Source organism: Ranitomeya variabilis, chromosome 8 (genome assembly GCF_051348905.1).
Source record: "Ranitomeya variabilis isolate aRanVar5 chromosome 8, aRanVar5.hap1, whole genome shotgun sequence".
NCBI classification, from domain to species: Eukaryota; Metazoa; Chordata; class Amphibia; order Anura; family Dendrobatidae; genus Ranitomeya; species Ranitomeya variabilis.
In genome coordinates this window covers 12,747,749-12,770,178 of record NC_135239.1, presented here as the reverse complement: position 1 = coordinate 12,770,178, position 22,430 = coordinate 12,747,749, and the positions used below count along the sequence as shown (strand labels likewise).

General features: G+C 47.5%; 1 protein-coding gene across 5 annotated transcripts in view; it reads left to right on the top strand.

Moving 5' to 3' along the window:
- ST6GALNAC3 (ST6 N-acetylgalactosaminide alpha-2,6-sialyltransferase 3) overlaps positions 1-22,151 on the top strand; it is a 207,845-nt gene extending 185,694 nt beyond the window's left edge. For 2 of the 5 annotated variants that reach the window (XM_077278091.1, XM_077278092.1), the window contains exons 3-4: positions 20,323-20,430; positions 21,346-22,151. In XM_077278091.1, coding sequence (XP_077134206.1) covers positions 20,323-20,430; positions 21,346-21,526 — 289 coding nt within the window. In that variant the 3' untranslated portion in view covers positions 21,527-22,151. The remainder of the gene's footprint in view (positions 1-20,322; positions 20,431-21,345) is intronic. The other 3 variants (XM_077278089.1, XM_077278088.1, XM_077278087.1) reach the window with 2 other exon arrangements.
- Positions 22,152-22,430: the final 279 nt, after the last annotated feature.

Genomic DNA, 22,430 nt, shown 5'->3' with positions numbered 1-22,430 from the left:
GTACCTTCACACTGAGCGACTTTAGAACGATAACGATAGCGATCCGTGACGTTGCAGCGTCCTGGATAGCGATATCGTTGTGTTTGACACGCAGCAGCGATCTGGATCCTGCTGTGATATCGCTGGTCGGAGCTAGAAGGCCAGAACTTTATTTGGTCGTCAGATCGTCCGCTTCCCTGCGCTCCTCCTGCATCCTATGTCAGCGCCGGCCGGCCGTAAAGCAGGGCACAGCGGTGACGTCACCGCTCTGCTTTCCGGCGGTGCTTACACAGGATGCAGGAGGAGTGCAGGGAAGAGGACGCCGGGGGACATGACAGGCACCGGAATGTGAGTATGTGGGTTTTTTTTTTTACATTTACAATGGTAACCAGGGTAAACATCGGGTTACTAAGCGCGGCCCTGCGCTTAGTAACCTGATGTTTACCCTGGTTACCCGGGGACTTCGGCATCGTTGGTCGCTGGAGAGCGGTCTGTGTGACAGCTCTCCAGCGATCACACAGCAACAAAACAGCGACGCTGCAGCGATCGGCATCGTTGTCTATATCGCTGCAGCGTCGCTTAATGTGACGGTACCTTTAGGGAAATTGCAGGAGCCCGGGTTATTAGCTCTCGCTCACCTAGTCTCTCCCTGACAGTGTTTTCACATGTTGCGTTTTTGCAACATTTTTTCTTCTGCACCAGTGGTGGCAGGAAAAAGTGAAAAATATGTGCGTTTTTGTTGCATTTTTTGCCCATTCATTGGAATTGGTGAAAAGCGCTACAAAGAGTTAGAAATAATTGACATGTTGCGTCTTGGCAAAAGTGCGTCAAGTCTCAAAATACGCCGCGATTTCAGCGTAACCCTCTTTTCACCATGGAGCTCCAGCTTTATAGTTGACTCTTTTGTTCTTCGATACAACAACAAATCCAAGACGCAAAATCCATCAAGACATTTCTGCAGTAAAAACCCAAATAGTTGTTTTCTCAGAGATCAATTCCCCGCGCGTTCTCCTCCCGCCCCATCTGCGGGCAGATGACCTTTTGGGTTGTACGATAAAAGCTGGGAGTAAGAGAAGCAGTAATTTCTGAGGAGCGCGCGCCTCGTACATATCTGTATCCATTATTCAGAAGGATTTATTTCCATTACTAATAACTCGTCTGTTTGGAGAAGAGATCAGAAATGGATCTATGAACAGAGCGGCAGATGTGAGAACCTATTATGGAGCGATTTCCCCCTGCCCGGCCTGTGTCACAATCCTCCGCTCCGAGGTTACGCCGCATTATATGTAACATTTCCTATCTTAAGATGTTTATAAGATTACGAAGTCATCCCAAATCTCCAGGATTAACAGTCTGGGTTTAAAGATTAGGCTTTCACATATTTGGCATCTGGAGCTTTAACTCTGCAGTATATAGGATTTCTGGATTTATAAGAATTTATCGCCGGTGGATTAGCCAGGGATGTAGCTCGGTGGCGGGGATGACCCCGGTGCTGCGTGCCAGGGTGTTGCCCCACATAAGGCAGTATATAATTATGTCCTGGGTGCCGGGAGAAGCGGCAGCAAACAGGAAATTGTCTCCGTGCAGAATAGTCACATCTGTGGACCCCGGGTCCTGAGTGCCCCTCACTGCAACACGGGTGAATATGGGCAATATACCTGGCGGCACAGAGGCTCCATGTGAATTGCACCCTGTCATTACACTGGACCAAAAAATCACTCGGAAATGTCCATGTATTGCCGAATGTATGCGACAAACCACCATAACATTAAAACCCCCTAGTTCCCCCTCTCTGACCTGTTGAGGCCTGGACTCCACAAGACGTGCAAATGTGTCCTGTGATATCTGGCACAAAGCACTACCAGCGGATCCTCTGTGTCCTCTGTGCTTGTTTTTCCATAACATCCCATAGATGACCAATTACAATCTGGAGAATTTGAGGATGAGCCGTCACCTTGAACTCCTTATGTTTATACACAGCCCCACACTCTGCAAACTGCGATACTCTGCGTATTCTTACCATTACATTACTGCGATTTATAACACTGAATGCAGCAAAAGATACACATCCAACTATATATGGTATGTATGTGGTGCTACCTCTTACCACGTTAGTTAAATAAAGGTATTTTATCCTTGTACTCTTAGTCCCAATTTTCCGTGTTGTTCACATGTTCAGCTTTCTTTCTTTGGTTTTCAGTACAACTGTGATGTGGAACAGATTACAAGACCAGGAACACCCCACAAGACCTGCCGTATACCGGGAACACCCCACAAGACCTGCCGTATACCAGGAACCCCCACAAGACCTGCCGTATACCGGGAACACCCCACAAGACCTGCCGTATACCGGGAACACCCCACAAGACCTGCCGTATACCGGGAACACCACACAAGACATGCCGTATACCGGGAACACCACACAAGACGTGCCGTATACCGGGAACACCCCACAAGACATGACGTATACCGGGAACACCACACAAGACGTGCCGTATACCGGGAACACCCCACAAGACCTGCCGTATACCGGGAACACCCCACAAGACCTGCCGTATACTGGGAACACCCCACAAGACCCGCCGTATACCGGGAACACCCCAAAAGACCTGCCGTATACCGGAAACACCCCACAAGACCCACCGTATACCGGGAACCCTCACAAGACCCGCCGTATACCGGGAACATCCCACAAGACCCGCCGTATACCGGGAACACTCCACAAGACCCGCCGTATACCGGAAACACCCCACAAGACCTGCCGTATACCGGAAACACCCCACAAGACCCACCGTATACCGGGAACCCTCACAAGACCCGCCGTATACCGGGAACATCCCACAAGACCCGCCGTATACCGGGAACACTCCACAAGACCCGCCGTATACCGGGAACACCCCACAAGACCTGCTGTATACCGGGAACACCCCACAAGACCCGCCGTATACCGGGAACACCCCACAAGACCCGCCGTATACCGGGAACACCCCACAAGACCTGCCGTATACCGGGAACACCCCACAAGACCTGCCGTATACCGGGAACACCCCACAAGACCTGCCGTATACCGGGAACACCACACAAGACGTGCCGTATACCGGGAACACCACACAAGACGTGCCGTATACCGGGAACACCCCACAAGACGTGCCGTATACCGGGAACACCACACAAGACCTGCCGTATACTGGGAACACCCCACAAGACGCGCCGTATACCGGGAACACCCCAAAAGACCTGCCGTATACCGGAAACACCCCACAAGACCCACCGTATACCGGGAACCCTCACAAGACCCGCCGTATACCAGGAACATCCCACAAGACCCACCGTATACCGGGAACACTCCACAAGACCCGCCGTATACCGGGAACACCCCACAAGACCTGCCGTATACCGGGAACACCCCACAAGACCCGCCGTATACCGGGAACACCCCACAAGACCTGCTGTATACCGGGAACACCCCACAAGACGTGCCAAATACTAGTAACACCCCCAAAAGACCTGATATATACCAAGAACACCCGCAAGACCCACCATATGCCGGGATCACCCCACAAGATCTGCTGTATAATCGGGATCACCCCACAAGACCCGCTGTATACAACAAACACCCCACAAGAACTGCCGTACACAGGGAACACCCCACAAGACGTGCCGTATACCGGGAACACCCCACAAGACCTGCCGTATACTGGGAACACCCCACAAGACCCGCCGTATACCGGGAACACCCCAAAAGACCTGCCGTATACCGGAAACACCCCACAAGACCCACCGTATACCGGGAACCCTCACAAGACCCGCCGTATACCGGGAACATCCCACAAGACCCGCCGTATACCGGGAACACTCCACAAGACCTGCCGTATACCGGGAACACCCCACAAGACCTGCTGTATACCGGGAACACCCCACAAGACCTGCTGTATACCGGGAACACCCCACAAGACCTGCCGTATACCGGGAACACCCCACAAGACCCGACGTATACCGGGAACACCCCACAAGACGTGCCGTATACCAGGAACACCCCACAAGACGTGCCAAATACTAGTAACACCCCCAAAAGACCTGATATATACCAAGAACACCCGCAAGACCCACCATATGCCGGGATCACCCCACAAGATCTGCTGTATAATCGGGATCACCCCACAAGACCCGCTGTATACAACAAACACCCCACAAGAACTGCCGTACACAGGGAACACCCCACAAGACCCGCCGTATACCGGGAAAACCCCGCAAGACCCACCGTATACCAGGAATACCCCAAAAGACCTGCCGTATACAACAAACACCCCACAAGACCCGTCGTATAACAGGAACACCCCGCAAGACCCGCCGTATACCAGGAACACCCCACAAGACCTGCCGTATACAACAAACACCCCACAAGACCTGCCGTATACCAGGAACACCCCGCAAGACCCGCCGTATACCAGGAACACCCCAAAAGACCCGCTGTATACAACAAACACCCCACAAGACCTGCCATATGCCAGGAACACCCTACAAGACCCTCCGTATCCTGGGAACACCCCACAAGACCATTCATATACCGGGAATACAAGTCCTGGAGATGACCAAGTTTCTAGACATCACAATTTGGCCGTGGTCGGTCACTCATTTCCTTACTCTTTTCCATTTTTCCTGCCTCAATCACATCTGCTGACTATTCGTTTTCTGATCATATATCTCCCCGGACAGCTGCCATTGTGATCAAATATTCAATGTTCTGCACTTCACTCGTCAGTGATTTTAATGTTATGGCTCATCAGTATGAATCCTATATACCTTATCTAGGTGAAGATAAGCGGTGCCATGGGTGTACAGAAGCCGCTTATCCCCCCACACACTCCTATGTCTCATTTTCTTTTTATGAAGCTGGTAGTGAGCGCCGGTGAAGCCATTATATATGGGGTAAACACAATCCATTCATGTGAATAAACCAGCGGATATCAGAAGCCGTTCCCTGCAGCGATGTGTTCTGCGGTATAGATGATATGGGAACGTAAAGGTGAAGACAAGATGTTTAGTATTTCGCCTCTGGCTACACATCAGTCTATCCCGGCGCACACTGCCGTACGCTGCGCAGGCCGCCATCTATAGAATGGCAATTACAGCAATCTCCACTAATACTCAGGGCAATTTATTCCAAAATAATAGTTTTTTGGGGACTTTCTAAGCATTCTTTGTGCAACAAAGCAGATCTAAATGACCCATAATTTGGATTTCAGAAATAAGTATATGTTTAAACATAACTTCTCAGGTCCCATAAATATATAATTTTTCTACCTGGTGTAAATGTTTCTGTTCTCCTGAATCCGGCAATATTTTTCTTTCCTCCGTGCTCCTCTACGTTCCTAAGATATGGCCTCCTCTTCCCTGTATATAACTCTTGATTTTTTTTCTAAGTGGGTGTGGCCCTCAAGTAAACACCCAGGAAGTGTTAATGACCACACCCACTTGTCTAACAAGACTAGATTTATATAACGGGAAAGATGGCCATATCTCAGGAACAGAGAGGAGCAGGAAGAAATGAAAAACATCGCCGGATTCAGGAGGACAGCGGCGTTTACACCAGGTAAAATAATGACATATTTATGGTTAGTGACAGGAACACTTTAATGACTCAAAGCCTCATGTGGGATCCCGGCCTGCGGCATTCATGGCGAGGACGCGCTCACAGACGGCGCTGTGGTTATTTGGAGGGTTCCTGCGTTATGATTAATTATCATTAGCAGGTAATTGTACGGAGCGTGACATTAACTGATGATTGCGTTTTATTGCTCCCTCTAGATGCCATCAATAAAGGTGACATAAAATGCAATCAATATTACATCGTAACCAGGTCCCGGCCCCACTCGTTACAATTTCAGGACGTGTCAATGAGACAAAAAGTATAATTACCTAATTATCAAAGCTAAAGAAACTGTAAACTGATGGTCCTACTGCTCCCGATATGGCCCTACAGGGGTCATATAAATACGGTGGGTCCCAATAATCGCCACTATGAATTCGATCTGTGGGACGAGGATACATTGTAATATTAGCAGTTAGATTAGTATCAGTGACCATTAAATGGGTTATGCCACAACTACCCCACTTTACTTTGTAACTTGTACTCCCTTTCCCAGTAGAGAGGAGAGCGATCACGTGTTGTCCCTCCCCATAGACATGAATAGGGTCACCGGAAAGAACCGCATGATCGCGACCAGCTATTTACAGCGCCCCCTTTGATTATAGGGAAAGGGACGGCACATGCTGGTTCTGCTCTACAGACGAGAGCGAGGACTGTGAATTGATAGGTCTATAGGACATTTGTGACATAACCGGTGTATTTGCCATACATGTCTGAATTGGGAAGATCCATCATGGACAGAAACATTTCCATAGTCCAGGAAGAGATGGAGTTCGGCTCCTTTTCTGCACCAGGCAGTAGCTGCATTCAGAGACATACCACATTTGCGCGACAATCTGCCTAGAGTCCTATTATCCCACTCCTTTTCCAGTTGCTATTTTTTTTACTCCCTTGCAAGCACAATCGATAGTGGTCAATGCACATACATGAAGGAAGCCCCTCTGCTCCTTGTGTCCATCCAGCATTCGGTGTACATTGGAAACGTCCCATTTGTTGCCCAAACTGGAAGTGACGGAGAAGTCCGACTGGGATTGTTCAAACTCCCAAACATGAACATTACGGGACTGGAGCAGAAATCTGAAAAGTATATTCGTGTATTCCAAAAGTTTTCTCTTTCTATGGGGAAAGGACAAGCTTTAATTTTCTAATAGTCCTGGAAAACCATTATATTAAGATGACTCTGCTGACTTTGACCCAGTCTACACAGTAAAACTGAAAGGTGGGCCTTAGATAATAAGAAATGTCCTCCTACTGTGTTCTCCAGTGTGAAAACTGAAACATTTCCAGATAAGTCTTAATATTTATAGTCATTGGAGCTGAGCAGAAAGATTCCCAGGACCCTGGTGCGGCTCCCATGTTAGTTTATTCTTGCCCGATGGAACATCCTCGCACCTGCCGGCGTCTCCTCTTTTGATTAGTAGGTCTGGTGACATCATCGTTGTGGCGTGGCACCGGTATGACAACACTGGGAGGAATAATGTAAAGAGGGGCTGAAGATGCTGGTGGTGGTTACCAACTACCGAAGTGGCCAGTGGGCCATGTGGTTACTAACTACTGAAGTGGCCAGTGGACCATGGTGGTTACTAACTACTGAAGTGGCCAGTGGACCATGGTGGTTACCAAATACTGAAGTGGCCAATGGACCATAGTGGTTACCAACTACCGAAGTGACCAGTGGACCATGGTGGTTACTAACTACTGAATTGGCCAGTGGACCATGGTGGTTACTAACTACTGAAGTGGCCAGTGGACCATGGTGGTTACTAACTACCGAAGTGACCAGTGGACCATGGTGGTTACTAACTACTGAAGTGGCCAGTGGACCATGGTGGTTACTAACTACTGAAGTGGCCAGTGGACCATGGTGGTTACCAACTACCGAAGTGGCCAGTGGACCATAGTGGTTACCAACTACCAAAGTGGCCAGTGGACCATGTGGTTACCAACTACCAAAGTGGCCAGTGGACCATGGTGGTTACCAACTACCGAAGTGACCAGTGGACCATGGTGGTTACCAACTACCAAAGTGGCCAGTGGACCAGGGTCCTGCAATTATAGTCATATAATAAATACAAATTACAAAAACAAATGATGAGAAACGATCTGTTGTTCCCTGTATACCGCACATGAGCCTTTCCACCGCTCTGTTTAGGAGACATTAGATACTTTACGTTCGCTGTTTGTTGATACTTTCCAATTGTTTTGTGCTCTGTTTTATTCCATGAAAAGAACTGTGTAAATGGAAAATGCAGATGTAAAGGAACGTTTTCCCGAACCAGCGGAAGCACAATAAAATGCTAATCGTTGTGTTATATCAATATTTGTATCAAGGTTTCAGCTGATAATTAAATCGAGGACATCGCTCGGCACGCGGAGACGTGGTGTTACAGACAGGCTTCCGGTTTATCTGTCCTTTGTTTAGATAGAATTTTTTTTTTGAGTGAAGATCCTTGTACGATACCTGAAGGACTTTTTCACCTCTGAAGAAATGAAGGATGAAGACGTGGCTGCAGATGGCGGAGTATAATTATATCAGAGCGTTGCAACAAATATTACGCAAATGCTTAGTGTGGTGAAAGAATGGCGACTTCTGCTGCCGGTGCTGGGGACGCTGAGCGAGGTCTAATCTCTGTTCTACACGTCGCCTATTGTGCTGCTCGCAATGGATGACCTTCACAAGGAGCGGGACGCTCGCAGACTTCATTGACGGCGATTCTTTAGCTCAGATTCCCTTATTCACTCTCTAGAAGTGCGGAGAATACATATTGTCTGCTCTTCAGTTCCTCTGGGGCGGCGCGTACTGGGACAAGAGAAATAACGGGTGGGAAGACAGCGACTTGACAACGGCAACATGGCATTGTGAAATCATATCCAATGAACATCAGTGACGCTGTTGCGATCCGCAACTTAGCGCAAATGCAAAAATTAAGAGCTGCAAGTCGCATGTTACATCCTAGAATGTAATGCATGTCGTGTGCGATTGCAACTTGACTGCAACCTGAACTTTCAAACGCAACACGTGAGCAAGTCCAACAAATACTAGAGATGCCGAACAGCCTTAAAGGGGATGTGACCTGTCCATAGGATAATTACCCGATCACTGAGGGTCCATCCACTGGTACCCCGACCGATCTCAAGAACAGAACGCGGTAGAGCCCCGACTGAATGTAGCAGAGGTCAAGCGTGCGCACTATCCCCTCCATTCATTATAGGCCTGTCGGAGATTGTTGAGCCCTGTCCTTTGCCTTCTCTAGCAGTCCTATTCTCGGAATCAGTAGGGATCCCAGCAGTCGGACCTCCAGTAATCGGCAAGTTATTGCTTATCTGATGGAAAGAGCCAAACTTAATACAAGCTCCTCAATGTCTGATATTTGTGGTTGGCATGATTAATAGATTTTCTAGAATATTTTTCTTTTTATTTTTCAGATTTTTCAGTTTTGGTATTTGGTAAAAAAAAATATATAAAATGTAAATTCTGTTATGTTTGCACAGTGGAAATCTTCCAGGAGCGAAGAATGTTTTTTGGTTCATTCAGGCCTCCCATGTACCGTGAATTTATAATGCTGGCGTCGTGCCGCGCTGTATTCGCTGTGCGGGATGGGGAACATGTAGGAGAGAAGTATATGCAGGCGCATGGCTCGGCGGCACACTACTGAAGAGCCCCTGTAATGTATCAGTTCTTTGTCACAAGTAGCTGCGTTTTCACCACAATGTGTTCACGGTCGTTGCCGCCATTTGTTCATTCTGTTCTCTTTATTTTCTAGAAATAATTAGAAATGAAAATATCGATAGAATATTCATATTCTGCTCATCGTTTATATCTTCAACCAAAAAAATGTGGAAGTAGCAAATCGAGCAGGTGTCCCGGGGGCTTGTATTCCTCTGTAGCAGATCACTGGGGAGCCACGTAATGCTGCACTAATGAGGCCGGCTTGTCGGGGTGTCGTATCTGGATGCCGCGGATTTCATAGCTTGGTGAAGCCGAGCTCAGGATGAGGTTTCTCTGATCCGGTTTGCTTACCTGTCTCAATGGGCCTCAATACAAATGCACAAGCAGGGTGCAGCGGACCCAAATAAAATAGCAAATGCACAGCCGGCTTGCATATTATGGCCAGAATATCAACTAATACCTTACATATATTTATATGTTTTGTTTTGCACGTATATTTTTTGCAGGGTGCAGTTGGGCCCAAATGGTTCTTTACACTGTGGCCTCTGTTCACACAGGATGCATTTTAGCACTGGGCAGCCCGCCATAGGGCATCATTAATAGGCTGAGAACCAGATGCTCTGCATTCCTTGTGTGAACATTGCTACATACAGAGTATATTTTTTTGCATTGGTGTACCACACGGCCAATCCCTTATTGAAGGCTGGCTGTTTCATTAGATATTACACCTGTGCATTTGCTATTTTATTTGGGTCCGCTGCACCCTGCTTGTGCATTTGTATTGAGGCCCATTGAGACAGGTAAGCATCTCTGCCTGTTTTTGGTGTATTTTCTTGAATTTTTCCTTTTTTGGTGTTTCTCTGATCCGGCATTTTGCTCCCCGGGGATAAGTGACATTATTTTCCAATTAAAACTTAGTTTCTCTGCAGATAATAGAAAGCGACGTGTTTACCTGTCCGGGAACGGCAAATTCTCATTGTGGGAAATCGAAAAAAATCAAATAAGGGAAAGTTTGTGTAAAACTCTCAGACTGATAATTAGTCAAAATGAGCCACACCGAGAATAATGGCTGATGGCAGCGGACAGAGAAGAGCAACGAGAAAGAATGTGCCATACTCGCGATTATCAGGCCCCATATAAAGAGCATTCACACTGATCGACCGCTCCACCGAACCAATAAAGAGCATTCACACCGACCAACCCCTCCACCGGACCAGTAATAAAGAACATTCACACTGACCGAACACTCCACCGAACCAATAAAGAGCATTCACACCGACCGACTGCTCCACTGGACCAATAATAAAGAGCATTCACACCGACCGACTGCTCCACTGGACCAATAATAAAGAGCATTCACACCGACCAACCCCTCCACCGGACCAGTAATAAAGAACATTCACACTGACCGAACACTCCACCGAACCAATAAAGAGCATTCACACCGACCGACAGCTCCACCGAACCAATAAAGAGCATTCACACCGACCGACCGCTCCACCGAACCAATAAAGAGCATTCACACCGACCAACCCCTCCACCGGACCAGTAATAAAGAACATTCACACTGACCGAACACTCCACCGAACCAATAAAGAGCATTCACACCGACCGACTGCTCCACTGGACCAATAATAAAGAGCATTCACACCGACCGACTGCTCCACTGGACCAATAATAAAGAGCATTCACACCGACCAACCCCTCCACCGGACCAGTAATAAAGAACATTCACACTGACCGAACACTCCACCGAACCAATAAAGAGCATTCACACCGACCGACAGCTCCACCGAACCAATAAAGAGCATTCACACCGACCGACTGCTCCACCGAACCAATAAAGAGCATTCACACCGACCGACTGCTCCACCGGACCAATAATAAAGAGCATTCACACCGACCGACTGCTCTACTGGACCAATAATAAAAAAATATTCACACCGACTGACCGTTCCACCAGACCAATAATAAAGAGCATTCACACCGACCGACCTCTCCACCGGGCCAATAATAAAGAGCATTCACACCGACCGACTGCTCCACCGAACCAATAAAGAGCATTCACACCGACCGACCACTCCACCGGACCAATAATAAAGAGCATTCACACCGACCGGCTGCTCCACCGGACCAATAATAAAGAGCATTCACACCGACCGGGCGCTCCACTGGACCAATAATAAAGAGCATTCACACCGACCGACAGCTCCACCGGACCAATAATAAAGAGCATTCACACCGACCGACAGCTCCACCGAACCAATAATAAAGAGCATTCACACCGACCGACCGCTCCACTGGACCAATAATAAAGAGCATTCACACCAACCGATCCACCGGACCAATAATAAAGAGCATTCACACCGACCGACCACTCCACCGGGTCAATAATAAAGAGCATTCACACCGACCGACCATTCCACCGGGCCAATAATAAAGAGCATTCACACCGACCGATCCACCGGACCAATAATAAAGAGAATTCACACTGACCAACCACTCCACCGGGCCAATAATAAAGAGCATTCACACCGACCGACAGCTCCACCGAACCAATAATAAAGAGCATTGACACCGACCGACCGCTCCACTGGACCAATAATAAAGAGCATTGACACCGACCGATCCACCGGACCAATAATAAACAGCATTCACACCAACCGATCCACCGGACCAATAATAAAGAGCATTCACACTGACCGACCGCTCCACCGGACCAATAATAAAGAACATTCACACTGACTGACCGCTCCACTGGACCAATAATAAAGAGCATTCACACCGACCGATCTACCGGAACAATAATAAAGAGCATTCACACTAACCGATCCACCGGACCAATAATAAAGAGCATTCACACCGACCGATCCACCGGACCAATAATAAAGAGCATTCACACCGACCGACTGCTCCACAGGACCAATAATAAAGAGCATTCAGACCGACCGACCGCACCACCGGACCAATAATAAAGAGCATTCACACTGACTGACCGCTCCACAGGACCAATAATAAAGAGCATTCACACCGACCGATCTACCGGAACAATAATAAAGAGCATTCACACCGACCGATCCACCGGACCAATAATAAAGAGCATTCACACCGACCGATCCACCGGACCAATAATAAAGAGCATTCACACCGACCGACTGCTCCACCGGACCAATAATAAAGAGCATTCAGACCGACCGACTGCTCCACCGGACCAATAATAAAGAGCATTCAGACCGACCGACCGCTCCACTGGACCAATAATAAAGAACATTCACACCGACCGACAGCTCCACCGAACCAATAATAAAGAGCATTCACACCGACCGACCGCTCCACTGGACCAATAATAAAGAGCATTCACACCAACCGATCCACCGGACCAATAATAAAGAGTATTCACACCGACCGACCACTCCACCGGACCAATAATAAAGAGCATTCACACCGACCGGCTGCTCCACCGGACCAATAATAAAGAGCATTCACACCGACCTACCGCTCCACCGGACCAATAATAAAGAGCATTCACACCGACCGACAGCTCCACCGAACCAATAATAAGGAGCATTCACACCGACCGACCGCTCCACTGGACCAATAATAAAGAGCATTCACACCGACCGATCCACCAGACCAATAATAAAGAGAATTCACACTGACCAACTGCTCCACCGGACCAATAATAAAGAGCATTCACACCGACCAACCACTCCACCGGGCCAATAATAAAGAGCATTCACACCGACCGACAGCTCCACCGAATCAATAATAAAGAGCATTCACACCGACCGACCGCTCCACCGGGCCAGTAATAAAGAGCATTCACACCGACCGACTGCTCCACCGGACCAATAATAAAGAGCATTCACACCGACCGACAGCTCCACCGAACCAATAATAAAGAGCATTCACACCGACCGACCACTCCACTGGACCAATAATAAAGAGCATTCACACCGACCGATCCACCGGAACAATAATAAACAGCATTCACACCAACCGATCCACCGGACCAATAATAAAGAGCATTCACACTGACTGACCGCTCCACTGGACCAATAATAAAGAACATTCACACCGACCGATCTACCGGAACAATAATAAAGAGCATTCACACCGACCGATCCACCGGACCAATAATAAACAGCATTCACACCAACCGATCCACCGGACCAATAATAAAGAGCATTCACACCGACCGACTGCTCCACAGGACCAATAATAAAGAGCATTCAGACCGACCGATCGCTCCACCGGACCAATAATAAAGAGCATTCACACTGACTGACCGCTCCACTGGACCAATAATAAAGAGCATTCACAGCGACCGATCTACCAGAACAATAATAAAGAGCATTCACACCGACCGATCCACCGGACCAATAATAAAGAGCATTCACACCGACCGATCCACCGGACCAATAATAAAGAGCATTCACACCGACCGACTGCTCCACCGGACCAATAATAAAGAGCATTCAGACCGACCGACAGCTCCACCGGACCAATAATAAAGAGCATTCAGACCGACCGACCGCTCCACTGGACCAATAATAAAGAACATTCACACCGACCGACAGCTCCACCAGACCAATAATAAAGAGCATTCACACCGACCGACCGCTCCACCGGACCAATAATAAAGAGCATTCACACCGACCGACTGCTCCACTGGACCAATAATAAAGAGCATTCACACCGACCGACCGCTCCACTGGACCAATAATAAAGAGTATTCACACCGACCGACTGCTCCACCGGACCAATAATAAAGAGCATTCACAGCGACCGACTGCTCCACCGGACCAATAATAACGAGCATTCACACCGACCGACTGCTCCACTGGACCAATAATAAAGAGTATTCACACCGACCGACCGCTCCACTGGACCAATAATAAAGAGCATTCACACCGACCGACTGCTCCACCGGACCAATAATAAAGAGCATTCACACCGACCGACCGCTCCACCGGACCAACAATAAAGAGCATTCACACCGACCGCTCCACTGGACCAATAATAAAGAGCATTCACACTGACCGACTGCTCCACTGGACCAATAATAAAGAGTATTCACACCGACCGACTGCTCCACCGGACCAATAATAAAGAGCATTCACACCGACCGACTGCTCCACCGGACCAATAATAAAGAGCATTCACACCGACCGATCCACCGGACCAATAATAAAGAGCATTCACACCGACCGACCGCTCCACCGGACCAATAATAAAGAGCATTCACACCGACCGACTGCTCCACCGGACCAACAATAAAGAGCATTCACACCGACCGACCGCTCCACCAGGCCAATAATAAAGAGCATTCACACCGACCGACCGCTCCACCGGGCCAATAATAAAGAGCATTCACACCGACCGACCGCTCCACCAGGCCAATAATAAAGAGCATTCACACCGACCGACCGCTCCACCAGGCCAATAATAAAGAGCATTCACACCGACCGACCGCTCCACCAGGCCAATAATAAAGAGCATTCACACCGACCGACTGCTCCACCGGACCAATAATAAAGAGCATTCACACCGACCGACCGCTCCACCGGACCAATAATAAAGAGCATTCACACCGACCGACCGCTCCACCGGACCAATAATAAAGAGCATTCACACTGACCGACCGCTCCACCGGACCAATAATAAAGAGCATTCACACCGACCGACAGCTCCACCAATAGTCAATTATATCATCTATTATCTATATATCTGTTATGTCATCTATCTTATGTTTCCTGGAGTCCCCGTGGATTACAGTCGGATTTGGGGGGAGATATTCTTGCATTTCGTTCTTCAGGTTTAGTTCTTTCTCTGCAGATTTTGTTGCAATATTTTCTGTGACTGAAAATTGGTTTCCATTCATTTGATCTGAATTGTTTCAGACGAGCGGGATGGTTACAGAACATTCTGCAGCATGAAATCTGCAGCACATATAGAAAATGTGAACTGCGCCTAGGAGGGTTCAGATTAAACCTTCCTATTGAGCCCAGTAAAGCTTCTCCTAAATACAGACTTTGTCATCTATATCTATGGACATGTAATAGATTCTAGTTTAGAGATTTCTTCGCCAATTCTGTAAGACACCAGTTTTACTGCCACTAAAGCTTCCGTGCCCCTTATCTTAGTAGGGCTGACGTTCAGGACTCTGGGACAGCTGGGTGACACCCCCTTATAGCCACCGCAGCTTTCAGATGGACAGGTGTAACTTCTGAGAACTTACCTGGAGAACACGCTGCTTATGAGGTTTTTGAATTGTAGAGGATTTGCCCTTTACCCTTCGTCTCGGTCCCAGCAGGATGAGGAGAGGCCGTGCGCTCATTATATCAGCAGTTTCCACTTTGCAAATGATCCTTCTGACATTTATCGGAGCAGACGGTGAGGGAATAATAAACGTTTTCTCTGCGAGGTTTCCCTTTTATTTATTGTTTGGTTTTTCCTAAATCTGAAGTTCGGATTTTATGGCTTCCGTGAATCTCTTTTCTGCCTGGAAGTATCAGTGAATAAGTAGGTAGATTAGCATCTAATGTGTAATAGTTGGTTATTCTGATTAGTGTCATATTTCACTGATAGACACCGTGATTTGTGACTATTCTGTGCAAACTATATGAGAAGGAAATTAAAAATGTTCACGCCGGAATCAGAATTTGAACAAATTTATCTTCTACATCTTCACCTTCCCACAAAAATTTTTTTTTTATCGTTCATTTGCTTCCTAAATGCAAAGTTAAGCAACTTTCTAAATTGTTTAGATTAAAAAAAAAGTTCAACCACTTTGTTGCTGCAAATGTCAGTAAGTCCTTTATCTTTACTGAGAGTTCTGCACACCTGACAAAAATCTGTCAGGACTCCTGCTCCTGGATCTGATAGTTCTCTGCTCCGCCTTCCCATCTCTGGGGGTGGGAGTGGTACCTAGATTTCCACAATGTGGAGAGGGGATAAAGCATCTACAGTCTCAGGGAGGGCAAAGTAAACATTCTGTAGATAAGGAGGAAAGCACATGAAGAATAAATAATTACAGGATAGCAGTTGTGCTGATATATAATCTAATGAAGAACAGCACTCGGGATACATTGAGGCCTCACATCAAGCCTATATTACTAAAGGTACCTTCACACTAAGCGACTTTGCAGCGATAACGATAGCGTCCTGGATAGCGATATCGTCGTGTTTGACACGCAGCAGCGATCTGGATCCTGCTGTGATATCGCTGGTCGTTGCTGAAAGTCCAGAACTTTATTTGGTCGTCAGATCGGCGTGTATCGTCGTGTTTGACAGCAAAAGCAACGATGCCAGCAATGTTTTACAATGGTAACCAGGGTAAATATCGGGTTACTAAGCGCAGGGCCGCGCTTAGTAACCCGATATTTACCCTGGTTACCATTGTAAAAGTAAAAAAAAAAACACTACATACTCACCCTCTGATGTCTGTCACGTCCCCCGGCGTCCACGCTGCTGCTCAGAGCTTCCTGCACTGAATGTGTCAGTGCCGGCCGTAAAGCAAAGCCCAGCGGTGACATCACCGCTGTGCTTAGGGCTGGCGCTTACACAGTGCAGGGAAGCGGACGCCGGGGGACGCGAATGTAAGTATGTAGTGTTTATTTTTTTACAATTACACTGGTAACCAGGGTAAACATCGGGTTACTAAGCGCGGCCCTGCGCTTAGCAACCTGATGTTTACCCTGGTTACCAGGGGACTTCGGCATCGTTGGTCGCTGGAGAGCTGTCTGTGTGACAGCTCTCCAGCGACCAAACAGCGACGCTGCAGCGATCGGCATCGTTGTCGATATCGCTGCAGCGTCGCTTAGTGTGAAGGTACCTTTAGGCAGACAGACAGCTCAAATCCAGCCTATATTCCTGGGAGAGACACAAAGATCTCACATCAACCTATAAGACGAGGGAATACACAGGCCTCAAATCCAGCCTATATTACTTAGGCAGACAGACAGAGCTCAAATCCAGCCTATATTCCTGGGAGTGACACACAGATCTCACATCCAGCCTATAAGACTGGAGGGAATACACAGACCTCAAATCCAGCCTATATTTCTGGGAGAGACACACAGATCTCACATCCAGCCTATAAGACTGGAGGGAATACACGGACCTCACATCCAGTCTATATTACTGGGAGAGACACACAGAGCTCACATCCAGCCTATATTACTGGGGGAGACACACAGACCTCACATCCAGCCTATAAGACTGGAGGGAATACACAGACCTCAAATCCAGCCTATATTCCTGGGAGAGACACAGACCTCACATCCAGTCTATATTACTGGGAGAGACACACAGATCTCACATCCAGCCTGTATTACTGGGAGAGACACACAGATCTCACATCCAGCCTATATTACTGGGAAGACACACAGAGCTCACATTCAGTCTATGTTACTGGGAGAGACACACAGACCTCACATCAGCCTATACTGGGAGAGACACACAGAGCTCACATCCAGCCTATATTACTGGGAGAGACACACAGAGCTCACATCCAGCCTATATTACTGGGAGACACACAGACCTCACATCCAGCCTGTATTACTGGGAGAGACACAGAGCTCACATCCAGACTATATTGCTGGGAGAGACACACAGACCTCACATCCAGCCTATATTACTGGGAGAGACACAGAGCTCACATCCAGCCTATATTACTGGGAGAGACACACAGACCGCCTGATAAGCAGGGAGGACATGATGAACTCTCTCGGCAGGTAAAGAATTGCAGGGTACAATGTTCCCGACTGTAGGAGAGCAGCTGTAGGTAGTGACCACTTATTGGAAATGAAAGAATAAAAAAGTAATAATCACAATAAAATCTGATGAATATGGCAGTCACATGGGAGCAGCGTGGGCGAAAGCCTGGTGGTGGTTGGTAGCTCTTGCCTCTTCCTTCTGCCCAGCACCAATTCAGCCTTGTGTCAATCATCTCAGAAGAAAAAGGCGGCTTTGGTTGTAGCACCGCAATATATATATTATATATATATATATTTTTTTTTATCTCTGGCATCTTTGTAATCAGATTTTTTAAAACAAATTTGAAGAAAAACTTCTTTAATGCATGACTTAGTGCTTAGTATGGCCGAGGCAGTGGAGAGGAAATATGTCTCCACGTTGTCCGTGATTCATGTAGCTGAGTGACTGCCGCCGAGCTCCAGCCGGGAGCCACGATGGTGATGGAAATTGACACAAAAAGGCTGCATCAATAAACCTTCTCCATAATGGCGTCCTGAAGTCACAGCGCTCTGATAAACTGTACAGGAGGATGTGCGAGAAGGAGCCGAGATCGGAGGAACGGGAACTACTGATCGCTGGATCAGGATTGCAACTGCCCCTTATCAGACAACACATAAGTACTGTATGCAGCCGTGCTGCTCAGTAATGCACCACAGCAGATAATCAGCATCGTCTGTATGATACTAATCATTGTATAAGGCATAATGGACGAGAACTGAACCCGATCCATCCAGGATCATTGTGAGTGTACGGTCCACACTCCGCCCCTTGGGAATTCATTGTGTCCCTCTGCCATATATATCATCCCCTCGGGCCCCGCACTGGGTATTATGTACAGTTTTGCCTGCAATGTTTCCCAGATCAAGCGCTACTACATCTGTAATAGTGCGAATGGTGCTGTTCCCCTCCGGTGACTGTATACGGGGTCAGGCCGCTGTCACATTGTACATACCTAAGTTTTCTTTGTCAGACCCTCATATAATGTTTGCACATCTTACAGCACCCGCGTGATCTTTTCTTTGCCTATTATGCAGTTTGCACCTGTTCACACTTGCTTTATTTTCTTCGGAGTTGCTGGTCAGGTTTTTTGTTTTCTGTAGATAGATGACACAGAGGGAGTTGGCGCCTCCAGATCTCGCCTTCTCATCTGCAGATTTTATTTTCTTCGTCATCTTGTTCTTTGAGATTTTCTTCCTCTGTGTTCAGCAATCTGTCAGTCATTAGCCCGCGGTCCCCCATTTCCTGCAGCACGGGTTCATTGTCGCAGACAGCCGCCCCTCTTCCGCAGACACGGAATACCGGCGGTAATTTATCACCTCCACTTCCCCGGTGCCCTCCCTGACCCGGCAGGGCGGCTTCTCCTCGGCACCCAGTAATTGGTACCAGGACGGTTCTGGGAGGTTTTTCATTCTGCCTATTCACGTGCAGGATTCCGATTCCAGGGAAAATGAATCTGTAATCCCGGGGTCGGGAGACTAATAGAATTTTCTACATTTACCTGCTGATCCGCAGCCTCCAGGCGACAACTTCTAGATTGAAGCAATACTTAAAAAAAACTGGAATGAAAAACTTCGCTTCGCCGCTGGAAAGATACAAATTGTATCTGTGTAGAGAATCGGAATACCGATCCCACATGGGGCGCCAGGAATCTTCAGTCACCGAGGATCCCCAGGTCTCCAGCTATTCACCTGCCGTTCCTGTTATTCCTCCTGTGTATAAATGAATAACTGGGTGTTATCAGCCGGGGGGAGTGTCGCTCACAGGCATCACTGATTGGACAATGTCAGTCTGCGTACGGACACACCCAGTTGTCAATTTATTTCTATATTATCAGGAGTATTAATGTAAGAACAGCACAATAAAAAAATATGTTGCAGAATTATTTCATAGGGATACAAGTATATACTAAAAGAGACACGTCCAATTTTTCTTTAAATGGCATGTCTACTTTTAAAGTTACATTTTGACAATCTTTTTGACTATATTTAGCTATGACCATTCTCTAACTTACCACCTTCTTGGGTTTAAATTTTGTTTGTTAAACAGCGCCACCTTTCCCTATAGGTTGTGTCTGGTATTGCACCTCAGCCTCTAAGGACCAGATACCTATTGGCATCCTGAAGCGGAGCCCACCTTATCTATAGGCAGTGGCTGTTATTACTTGAATGCTGCAGTAGCAGCCACAGCCTGTGCACAAGAGGGGGCGCTGTTTCTTTGTGGATGTCTGTATGTAGCCCCTGACCTAGTTTTCTGTGTCTTGCAGGGTGCAGTCAGGATCTTATCTCAGCACTGGTTGGTTCACCTTGATCCTCGCGATGGACGCCTGCGAAGGAATCCATGTCTATGGGATGATCAACGATACATATTGCAAGTAAGATCCTTATTAAAGGGGCAGTCCCCTCATTGCAGGACAACAGAGCACGAGGATGCCCCATCAATGCCTCGGTGATCAGGGGTGATCACCCACTCACCAGTGGAGCGCAGGGCTACGTCTGCTCGTATCTGCCATGCTTGGCTTTCCCCTGAGGTCTCATAATGATTGACCTTGAAACCTGCCAGAAAAAAAGTCCTGCTCACAGCTGAGTTTGTTACATTGTATCCTTTAATGTAGAACACAGAAAATTATTATTATTATTATTATTATTATGTTTCCCTGCTCCCAACATTGATAATTTGTGACAAACTGGCCCTGTGTGAACAGGAGCCACAGGTGTCCCCAGTCTTTGAATGTAACCCTATAATGCAGGTACTCCAGAGAACGGCTTCCCCCAGTTAGTACAAAAGTGAGTGGGAATGAGTCAGCCTGGGCCCCCTGTATTCCAGAACCCCATAGTGCGGCCTATGACATGCACGTCCTTCATTGTGGATAGATTGGTGTAGGTTATTACCTTTTGGGAAGAATTTGATTACTATTATTCAGGACGTATCCATAGGGTACATTACCCAATATCAGATCTCTTGGGGTCCGACACCCTGGACTCCCCCCAATCAGCACCAGTGTAAAGAGGCAGAACAGCACAGCGCCACTCTGTGTAGTGGCCATTTTTGATACTGCAGCCCTGCTAATATTGTGAATGTGATCGGAGCTGCAGTACCCAGAACGGCCACTAAACATTGTACAGAGCGCTGATGAGCTGGTTATGGGGGTCTCGGGTGTCGGACCCCACCAATCTGATATTGATGACTTATTTATAAATATTACCGGGAAAACTACTAAAATAAATATCACATACTCCGTTTTCTTTCATTTTGTGTAACTAATATTGTACGATCCTTCTTGCTGTAGGACCAACGGCTTCCGGAAAGTTCCGTATCATTACTACGAGCCAGGACGGTACGAATGTGACGAGTACATCCTACACGAGAATGCCCCGTACGGAGGACACCGATTCATCACGGAGAAGCGAGTGTTTGCCAACTGGGCAAAGCTGCACAATATAACGTTCAGCCACCCGGACTGGGCGTGAAATAGGGGGCCGAGCAGCGGCGGTCACTCTGCGGAGCCTCAGAACGCCACGGAGAGGGGGGTCAGACATGCACTTTATGTCTCGGAGGGTGAGACCACCAACACAGTATTATAGAGCAACGGACCTGACCTCGTACCTCTGCTTCTGTTACTAAACTACAACTCCCAGCATGGTCTGTGATCTCAGCATTCCAGGGAATGCCAACATTTTAACACCATGTCCTATTTAGATTTCACTTTTTGTGCTGATTAATTTATACCTTTACAATGGTTGGAACACAGTTTTCCTGACACAAAGCTCCAAATTCTCACATTTGGTCAAATTTTTGCTTCCAGCAATCTCCACAAGAGGTCGCTGTATTATTGTAGTTAGTGTATACAATGAGCTCCCCCTAGTGGTGACTGCAGACAGAATCTTATCATGTATCTCTGTATACAGGGAGCTCCCCCTAGTGGTGGCTGCAGACCGAATATTATCATGTATCTCTGTATACAGGGAGCTCCCCCTAGTGGTGACTGCAGACAGGATCTTATCATGTATCTCTGTATACAGGGAGCTCCCCCTAGTGGTGACTGCAGACAGGATCTTATCATGTATCTCTGTATACAGGGAGCTCCCCCTAGTGGTGACTGCAGACAGGACCTTATCATGTATCTCTGTATACAGGGAGCTCCTCCTAGTGGTGGCTGCAGACAGAATATTATCATGTATCTCTGTATACAGGGAGCTCCCCCTAGTGGTGGCTGCAGACAGAATATTATCATGTATCTCTGTATACAGGGAGCTCCCCCTAGTGGTGACTGCAGACCGAATATTATCATGTAGTATCTCTGTATACAGGGAGCTCCCCCTAGTGGTGGCTGCAGACAGGATCTTATCATGTATCTCTGTATACAGGGAGCTC